The sequence below is a fragment of the Neopelma chrysocephalum genome, unplaced genomic scaffold (genome assembly GCF_003984885.1).
Source record: "Neopelma chrysocephalum unplaced genomic scaffold, ASM398488v2 Primary Assembly neopelma1_82, whole genome shotgun sequence".
NCBI classification, from domain to species: domain Eukaryota; kingdom Metazoa; phylum Chordata; class Aves; order Passeriformes; family Pipridae; genus Neopelma; species Neopelma chrysocephalum.
In genome coordinates, this window is record NW_020897744.1 from 2,215,702 (window position 1) to 2,225,259 (window position 9,558).

At 41.6% G+C, this 9,558-nt stretch overlaps 1 protein-coding gene and 1 long non-coding RNA gene across 3 annotated transcripts in view; one reads left to right on the plus strand and one right to left on the minus strand.

Moving 5' to 3' along the window:
* Positions 1–1,716: 1,716 nt before the first annotated feature.
* Positions 1,717–9,558, minus strand: part of LOC113971133 (solute carrier family 13 member 2-like) — an 11,419-nt gene continuing 3,577 nt past the window's right edge. For both annotated transcript variants that reach the window (XM_027690731.1, XM_027690732.1), the window contains exons 4-12: positions 8,939–9,114; positions 7,930–8,107; positions 7,582–7,704; positions 6,401–6,619; positions 6,221–6,303; positions 5,534–5,655; positions 3,830–3,991; positions 2,743–2,880; positions 1,717–2,028 (exon numbers count right to left, since the gene is read on the minus strand). In XM_027690731.1, coding sequence (XP_027546532.1) covers positions 1,897–2,028; positions 2,743–2,880; positions 3,830–3,991; positions 5,534–5,655; positions 6,221–6,303; positions 6,401–6,619; positions 7,582–7,704; positions 7,930–8,107; positions 8,939–9,114 — 1,333 coding nt within the window. In that variant the 3' untranslated portion in view covers positions 1,717–1,896. The remainder of the gene's footprint in view (positions 2,029–2,742; positions 2,881–3,829; positions 3,992–5,533; positions 5,656–6,220; positions 6,304–6,400; positions 6,620–7,581; positions 7,705–7,929; positions 8,108–8,938; positions 9,115–9,558) is intronic.
* Positions 9,108–9,558, plus strand: part of LOC113971139 — a 22,641-nt gene continuing 22,190 nt past the window's right edge. The window contains exon 1 of the long non-coding RNA XR_003535453.1: positions 9,108–9,271. This is a non-coding gene — a long non-coding RNA (uncharacterized LOC113971139). The remainder of the gene's footprint in view (positions 9,272–9,558) is intronic.

Below are 9,558 nucleotides of genomic sequence, written 5' to 3' on the forward strand. Positions count from 1 at the left end.
TCTCTTCTCTTCTCTTCTCTTCTCTTCTCTTCTCTTCTCTTCTCTTCTCTTCTCTTCTCTTCCTCTTCCTCTTCCTCTTCCTCTTCCTCTTCCTCTTCCTCTTCCTCTTTCTTTTCCTCCAGCTTTTCACCCTATTTTTTCTGGAAGTTGGACATTTGTACACCCCTTCAGTAACTTCCATTGCAGATGTTCTCTGGTAAGTCTCTAACCTTTATGCACTCATCCATGCTAATGAACATGGAACACCCAGCATTAATGGGTTGGCCCCATGACACTCTGTGCTACTTGATGTCTCTCTTCTTTCTTCTTGAGATTGGCATAAAGATTGCACCTGTGCTCCTTGCAGGTACTTACACACACCACAGCCTCTGAATAATGTAGACTAATAGAAAAGACTTCAAAGAGCCATAACATAGTTTTAAAGGGCTGAAAGGAGAGGCTGATGGGAAATGTTATAAGAATTCCACCTTTCCTGCTTAGCTAAGCAGTAACTTAGAAGAACATGTAAACTCTGTGCAAGTGTTTCAAAGAAAACAAAAAGCAAACAAAAGCTGTGCACGCTGCCCTGGTGCTGCAGACAAAGAGAGAAGAAGGGAGAGGCTCACAGAAAATCATCTGCTTGAGTTTGTCATTTTTAGGCCCTCAGACACAGGGTGAGCAGGCTAATGAAAATATTTAGGGAGATTTGGATGTTATGTGATAGAGGTAAATGCCAAGGGAAAGGAGAGTGGTTTAGCAGTGACCTGAACAAGTCATTATGTGTTTGAAATCAATTATACCCAGGAGCTCATTAGCAACTGAGAATAAATGCCTGTCCTGCTTGTGCTGTGGATTTTCTCTTGGATCCCTATCACACATCAAAACCCTGTCTGTCAAAGCCACTGAAGGGTTAACAACAGGCTGTTCTTTCCAGGGCAGTGATTTCTGGGAGCAACTGGCCAGTGAAACCATCAGTGCAAGAGGGATCAGTGACCAGCAGGCACCAGAATTGTCTGGAGAGTAGGAACTGGAAAGGAACTACTGCAGGTCAGTGAATTCTGGCATTTTGTAAGTCAATTGTACACTGCACAATGTCCTTGTCTCCTAATATTTAGGACTGAGAAAGAAAGAAGTTTTGAAGAGCACATACTGATTTTGAGTGAAATTCCCTCATGTTCACTCTGATGGAACCAGTATGGGGATGCCACCAGAGTGGGACTTCTGAAAAGCCACATTCTTTGTGCAAAATGTAGGCAGGCAACAACAGAACAAAGATTTCAGTGCAAACCTCAGGGTCAGATGTTGAATAACTGCTCTGTCTGAACCCAACCTCAGTTATGGTGCATTTTATATTCATAACAAGGGGACTGCAAATAAATGTATTTCAAAAATAGAAGGGGCTGACAGTATGTGATTTGTCTGTAATGCTGTCAATGCCCATAACAGTATATAATAGTCATGTACAGTTTGAACATATACACATATACCGGTGTTTCTTGTGACAATACATGCATGAAATCAGGAACATGGAGTCTCTCGACTTCTTTATACATATCTATATATATACACATCTCTCTTATTTCTTGCTGTAGATTTCAAACTTTACAGGTGGAGTGGAAAAGCACTTGGGGAAAATACCCGTCCAGAGACAGAAAATCTAAAAGTTCCTGGGACAGCTGAAAAACCAAAAGGTTACCTCGTCTTACTGCTGGGGTGACAAAACTGACATATGAACAGCACTGTTAAACAATTTTATTGCTGTTATCAACAGAACGGTTTTGCTTGAGGGTGGATTGCCCTTTCCCACAGAACAGACCTGTGTCTATGCCACTGCCTTGGCAAAGCTGGCGTGGAGGGCAGTCCTGCTCTCACTGCAGCTCTAACAGGAACAGTCACTGGTCTCTTCACCTCTTCACGTTATGGGCACGAGCCTGTCTTGTTTGCCCAAGTTGGGAAAATTTGCAGCTGGAGGAAAGATGAAGTCCAGGTATTGATGGAAAGAGTTATTGTCAGCACTCCCAGAATGTTGAGTACAAATCCAGCTTTGGCCTAGAATTATAAAAAAAGAAGCACTGTTAGTTGAACTGAGCAGTTTTTCTTCTTTCTTGCTGGTTGGGATTGTTTGTATTGACAGATTCCCTTTGACTTTTTTTCACAACTCTATCAAATTATTTTAAGCTGGTTTTCTTCACAAATATAATTTGTACTGGGGGAAAATGAGTTTCCATTGGATAAAAATCCTTAACTAGAAGTCCTGTAGAACTTTCTCTTCTGACCTGACATTTATCCCTAATGTTACTTTGGAATTCTTCTTGGATCAGTTGTAAGTTAGAAAAGTTATCAAGAGACATGGCATCCGTGTCCATCTGTCTTTAACACAGGGATTTCTCAGGGCATCAGGGCAGCCCAGTGAGATGTGTCAGACTGTCCCCCATTCGTGCAGAAGGACTGCCCAGATGACAGGGCTCTTTGACACCTCTGTGCTCTACATTTGGGCTTTTCAAGCACTTTGCTGTTTCTTGTTGGCAGCTCTTCTTGGAACATCTTCAAGGGGCCTTGGCTGTTCTTTAAAAGCTCAATAGCACCTTTCTAAGGCTCTAAGTGAGTGTGACCCTTTATTAATGCACATGTGTGTCTTCTTTCCATTTTGGATCAGCCCAGCACAGTGAGATTTCTAACACTCTCACAAGAAGAACCAATACTGGAAAAAGGAAAGCTCAAATCTAGAGGTGAAAATTCTGACAAGAAGATGATTTTTCTCACCATGTCAATAACCCTGAGCTGTCCATAGGAGAAGACAATGGCATTGGGAGGAGTGGCCACAGGGAGCATGAACGCCAGCGACGCAGAAAGTGTGCAGGGCAGCATGACATAGAGTGGGTTGAGGCAAATGGCTTCAGCCTGTGCAGGAAGAGAGAGCAAAGAAGATGGTTTTGATACCCAAAAATGCAGAGAAATCTTGTGTCAGAAAACTGATTGTATTTGTCCCTGTCAGAAACCTCGTTCTTCATCAAACACTGCAGCCACTCAGGTTTTGGTGCTGCTTTAGACACTTCTAGTCCACGTCTTAATGCAACAAATGCAAGAATTGATTTTGTGGTCAGGGCTTTGTGTTCCTGATGCTGCTGTATGAATGGCTAATAATGTTGGCATTCACCTCTAAACCCTGGGAAAAAATTGTAGAGTGGCTTCAAAGTGGTTAAGAACAAAATGAAATGATCAGAGGAGACAGGGCAACCCAAGCTCTGAAGGTGAGTGGATCAGTGTAAGGGTTTGCTGGAGTCTGTGGCCTATGCAAAAAGATTTTGGAGGAGCTTCTTGCAGTTTCTATCTGGAACCAACTTTTCATGGTGCTGAACTATGTCTACCCCAGCAACAGGAATCTCCAGTGGAAATGCAAAAAGTCTGAATTAGGTCATACTATCACCTTCAGAGAGTTCTGGAAGGCCAGTGGTCGGAGTGAAATACAGTAATGGAATGTTGCAGGGAAGCAAATGCTGCTGCTGTTGCTGTCTCCGTGCAGAACAAATTGGAAAAAACAAGTACAGCTGGCAGTGACCTCATGGGGTTGTTTAGGCCAGAAGGCAAAGTCTAATATGACAATGGATTTAATCCCTTTATTCTTCACCAGCAATGATTTTAGAAGGGTTGAACTAAGCACAGTGTATTTATACAGAGATATATTCCCACACACACACATATGTATGTTTTAAGTCTTGTATCCCTGTTTGGATACACAAACCAGTGCTTGGCTATGGCAGCCAGTTAATTTTTTCAATTGAGCAGATGTATGCTTGGAGAAGAGTTGAAAACTGTTCTTATAAGAACATTTTGAATTGCTGGAACCTACCATTGAAGCCACAATAGGGAGGAAGAGGGTGGTGGTGGCCACGTTGCTGGTGCACTCAGTGAAAGTGGCAACGAGAAGACACACCAGGAAAGCAATTGCTGATTGAGGGACGTTCTGCAGAGGGGTCAGTTTGGTACCCAACCATGCAGACAGACCAGATTTCTGTAACAAAAAAACAGAGGGCTATCAGGATAGTAGACTAGAGAGGAAATAACCACATTGCAGTCCAGTTACAGTTCTCATGTCAATTCAACCTTCCCTTGTCATAGCAGTTCTCATACAAACTGCTCTCTGCAGAGAAACATGTAGGAGACAGTGTTCATAGAGAGGATCATTTGTTAGGTTACCTAGAAATAAACATGCTGTCCCTTCCAAAGAATTTGAAAGACAAAGATACTACATATGTAGTGCATTATTAATAGCTCAGATCATTAGTTGTACATGATCAATATTTTGGGCACTTTTTAATGTAAACAAAGGTCTTTGAAATAATTTTCTAAAATGCTTTCATAGATCTTAGCAGATGTTCTAGTGATTTAATGTGATTTCATCACATTGTCTGAGATCTTGATAATTATCTGAAGCTTTTCACACCCTCCATTCTTCTCAGTCGCTGGAAAGTACCAGCATCGTCCCTGTCATTCTGGACCTTCTACTGCAGCTTTTTTGTATTTGATGACTTATTCTAGAATAAATTACTCTAATTTCTTAAATCCTTCCTTTAACAAGCATGTTTCTCATTCTTACTGCCTTCCTCTAAACTTTCTTCATATAGCCATCTATTGTTGAAGACTGATAGCCAAAACTGAATAAATTACTGTACCTGAGGACTTAGTCCTGAGAGAAGAATTATATTTTACATGTCTTATGTATGATCAACCTACCTATAGTTTCCAGTTGTTTGCTTTTTTCTCAGTAGTAATATTAAAACACTGAGAAGAATAAGGTGTATGAGCAGCTTTAAAACTCAACCTGTCATTTCCACATCTTAGATTTCCTCCTGTTTCACAAACTGAACTGCATCCTCGTTTTCTAGAAACACTTTTACAGTTAATTTTGATCTTTGAATTCTAAACTAGTATTCCAGGTACTTGAAGCCTTTTTCAGTTTCTTTATTGTCTATGTACTTCATAATTGTATTTATCATCATTTACCATCACTCAAATAGTTACTGAAAAATAACGTGTAGCACTGGACTCCTGGCAGATTCCTGCAGAAGTACAGCAGCACATCCTTTCAGTCTGAAAGCCAGATGATTTTATCTGCTCCTGAAGTTTCTCTAGCAAGCTCTAAATGTATCTTCTAGCAGTTTAATTTAAATCCTATTTCCATAAGTTGTTCTTTTGAGACAGTTTAGAGACCCATCCTGGGTACATTATCTCCTCACACTTGCCACATCAATTAATTTTTATTTAAAGAACCTTTAACTTGTTGGGATAGTTTCTTAATCATATTCTTCTCCAGAAACACAGTTAATCATGTTGTCCTGATTGGTAGTACCATCCCATTGCACAGCTAACAATAAGGGTTTGGTCTAATCACAGGACTCCTCCTAAGGATGGTGAGGTCTGTCCCACTGCCAGTAGCTGAGGAAAGGCACATTTGATGCTCCCAGTGTGCCCTCTTGTGTCATAGGACAGCATGAAGAGCAAGGTGGAAAACACCCAGGAAGACACAGATCCCAGGTAAGCCAAGGAATGTTACCTCACTGCCTTTGGCTAAGGCAAAACCACCTCCCAGCAGAAACACAATACTCCATGGCATTTTGTGGTGAACTGTTTTCCAGTCCAGGAGAGGTGGAGGTGCTTGGAACTTTGACTTGCCATCTGAAATCCAAAAAGATTTTGTAAGCCATATTACATTCTCCAAAGAAAGGAGAACTTCTTGGTGGGACACGAGTTTAGTCTGAGCATCAGGAAACCCTTCTGTCAGCAAGACCTGGAATTACCCCCCAAAGCAAATGCTAAAAGCCTCATCAGCAAAGGTTTTAAAACTTGACTTGCAAAACCACTAATGAATGATCTGCAGCTGCTTCCAAAAGCACAGTACAATGCAAGGAAGGGTGAGCTAAAAGTGTGGCAAGATATCTGCAGAACGATATTTGTTTCTGTTGTTTTCTCTCCTGAAGATTCCAGCCTCAGAAGCTTTTACACGTGTATAGTAGAGGCAGGAACACTACTGGGATAAGAGTTTCCTAATTAGTTAAATAATGAGAAGCAGAGAACTTTTATGGGATATGTGCCTTGCCTAACCTAAACAGAAAGCTGTAGCTATGCAGGAAGAGCAGTTTGGAATCTTATTTAATATTTGAAAATTCCTTTGTAAACCTCAAACGTGAAATTTCCCATGTACTATTCTGGCAGTTGATTTTTGGTGGTTCACTAAACTCACCTGTTTGTGCATTGGAAAAGCCAGAAGGGATGAGGAACAACAAAATTGCAACGAACATGGCAACTGTACCATCAGTGACATACCTGCAACAGACCAGTCAGATATTTAGTCAGCTATGTTTTCGTTTTTATAAAATCCAGTGTATTTCATTTTATTCAAAATGAGGAGAGGTGGTCGTACTTTTTTTTTTTGTTGAAAAGATTTGTTGCCCAGCCTGTAGTAAAACCAGGATCTCTTGTAAACCAGAGCACTACCAGGAGTATGAAGAGGGACAAAACTGCTATTTCTGCAAATTTCATTCTGCCCAACTTCCTGCTCTCTTCCTGGATGACGGCATAGGCCTCTTTCTCCTTATTCTTTTCTGCGGCACTTGCAGTACAACCAAAATTCTCCTTAAAACTAGAAGAAAATGGACAAGAAATATCAGAGACATTTGCCAGACAGCCTCTGTTAACAATTCAAATTTTAGACTCAGTCATAACATCTTTTAGATATAAGAATATTGCAATTAAATATATTATAATCATAGCATTGGCAGCCGTGGTGGGTACTAACTGCATTGCACCATGGCTCGCCAAGGTGATCAGAAGGAAGCTTCCTGCCCCTAAAAGCTCATGATTTAAATACAAAAAGAATTGTGCTATCTGAGCACATGGGGAAAAATACTGTAGAATCCCAGAATGGTTTGGGTTGGAAGGGGCCTTGAAGACCATCTCATTCCAACCCCCTGCCAAGGGCAGGGACCCCTTCCACTAGACCAGGACAAGCTCAGTGTGACTGACAAGACTGTATGATCACTAGGGAGTAAAGAGTTGCCAAGCTTTTAAAAATGACAGAAAATGAGAATTTTAAAGGAGGAATTTGAAGATGAAAATACCATTTCAGGTATTACAGCACTCTTGCTATGTAAAACAAGGCAGGTTGGGGATAATACAAACTTGATAGGCTAAGTATTAAACAAATAGGTAATGTAAGCTGGGCATTGGGGGTGATTAGCATTGGAAATAATAGCACAAGACTAATCCTCTAGGTCTGAAGCAACTCTTGTCACAAAGGCATTTCCTGCTTTGAAGCACAGCAATCTCTTGGGACATGACAACAATGCCACAGAACAGGTCATACACTGCTAGAACTTCCTATTTGCATCTACAGAGTGTGTTTAGCTGGGATTTGATCCGATTCCTCAGAGGAGAAGGTACAGTATTTTAACAGACACTGAGTGTGCTGTTCTGCTTGCCTCTGTTCTGTGTGAGGAATTTGTCCCTTGCTGTGTTTTTCCCCATCAATAAAAGGATCACTTGTGCAAAGAGTCCTTGATCACGGGCCCATCAGCTGGACTGCAGAGGGTGAAGGGTACTCACTTAAAGCCCAAGAACAGTATCTGTAGCCAAAGCCATGCCAAAACCAGTAACACAATCATGGTGGGGAAGGCAAAGGAGAACCAGGAGACAAAGGTGATGACACCACCATTATTAGGATAGAGCCTGTAAAATGCAAGTAGCCGTTAGCATCCAAAATTCCACATTCTCTTCTGTATTTATTTAATGAATTAGAGCAGGAGAGGTACTGTGAGGCCCCTTAAGGAAGAGAAGCTCACTTCCCAGCAAAGTTACCAAAGTGATATTTTTTTTCTCTATGCTGCCTGGAAGTCAGTTGTACAGAATGATGCAGTTTCGCGGGTAGTAAATCCCACATTCCACCAGACTTACTCTTCAACTTGTCCTTGCAGTACCAGATTTGGTCCTGTCCCAGTCAGAGTTGCAATCCCTCCAATACTGGCTGCGTAACAAATGCAGAGAGACATTCCCTTGCAGAGTTTCAAGTGTTTCTCCTCTAGATCTTCATTTCCCTTTTTGTCATCCTCAATCGCCACGACATGAGCATTACCTGGATGCCAAGGAACAAAAGAGATGCAGAAGCTTGGTTGGACAGGAAAAGATATTGTGCCTGCACAGCTCAGTATTTCAAGGCTAGGACACAATGGAACTCAAAGCTGAAGGAACCAAGTTTCCTCTTTTTAAGACTGGCATTGTTAATTTTTTGATCTTCTGCCCATTTTGCTGACCCTTCTAGGTGAACTAGGGTGACATCTGAACTGCACATGGAGGGGAGAAAGGTAAGAATTCAGGGAGTTACAAGAGAGCCAGAGGAGCTGGGCTGAAGGGAACTTGTTCTGTACCAGCACCTGACCGCTGGCACTGGGACTTACAGAAGCACTGGAGTCATCTCAAACATGAGGAGAGGGCAAGACAGCTGGTAAAGAGATAGTGTTGCTTGATTGTGTAGCTTTGGATTAGAAAGATCATTTTAATCCCTACCCTTCTAGCTTGAAATAGGCCAGAAATTTTCCCGTGGGAATTCCATATTATCTGATCTGTTACACAGTAGGCAAGAACTGAACTAAGACAAAGATACAGAAAAATATCAAGCCTCATGGAAAGGCTTCAGCCAGTGGAAAATGTATTCCTGTTGTTGGTTTATTGATTAGTTATCATGTCTTTGTATCTTTTGATCTATTTCCAACTTGAGTCTAGTCAGCAGATTTTTATGGTGGTTTTGTGTGGCTCCTGGAAGAGCCTCATCAATGCTGTGTGATGCAGTCAGGATGCTTGAGGTGTGTTCTTCTTTTAGAATTTACTGACAGCCCTTATGCCAGTGAAGAAGGCATCAGGTCATCCTCCATCACCCCAAAGAGAAAGCTGCCCAGAATTCACTCACCTTTCCCCTCTGGAGTTGACCCTTCCTGCACTTCGCCAGCACCAGTGGACTCCAGTTCTGACTTGCGCAGCTGTTCCAGCACTGCCTGTGCTATGGGGACCATCATAGCAGTGGTGGCCGTGTTGCTGATCCACATTGACAGGAAGGCAGTCACCACCATGAATCCCATGAGAAGTCTGGAATGAGAAGGTTTGGAAAAGCTGGATCAGAACTCAGCACTGCAATGCTCTATTGTTGTTGCAAAGATTTGACTACAAGTGCTGGCTTTGGAACACGCTCAGCATTTCCCACCCAGCACTTCCTCTTACCCTCGTCTACTTTGGGAGCGACATGGTGAGATTTTACATTCCTTTTTCTTTTTTTTTCAATTTCAACCAATTTTTTACATTCTTATGACCAGGAAAGTGGAACCTGGTAGCTTGGAGCAAACAATTTATCTAGTCAGGTCCTGCTTATTCTGCATGCTTCCAAGGAAGACATGCCATCTCAATAACACATGTTAATGCATTATAATATATTTTAAAGAGGAATTGCAAGCTGAACTTGATCCCAAGTGGCAATCAGTTTAAGGCATAAGGATGAGGATCTCTATTTTTCTGTAATTTTATCCCATCTCTATT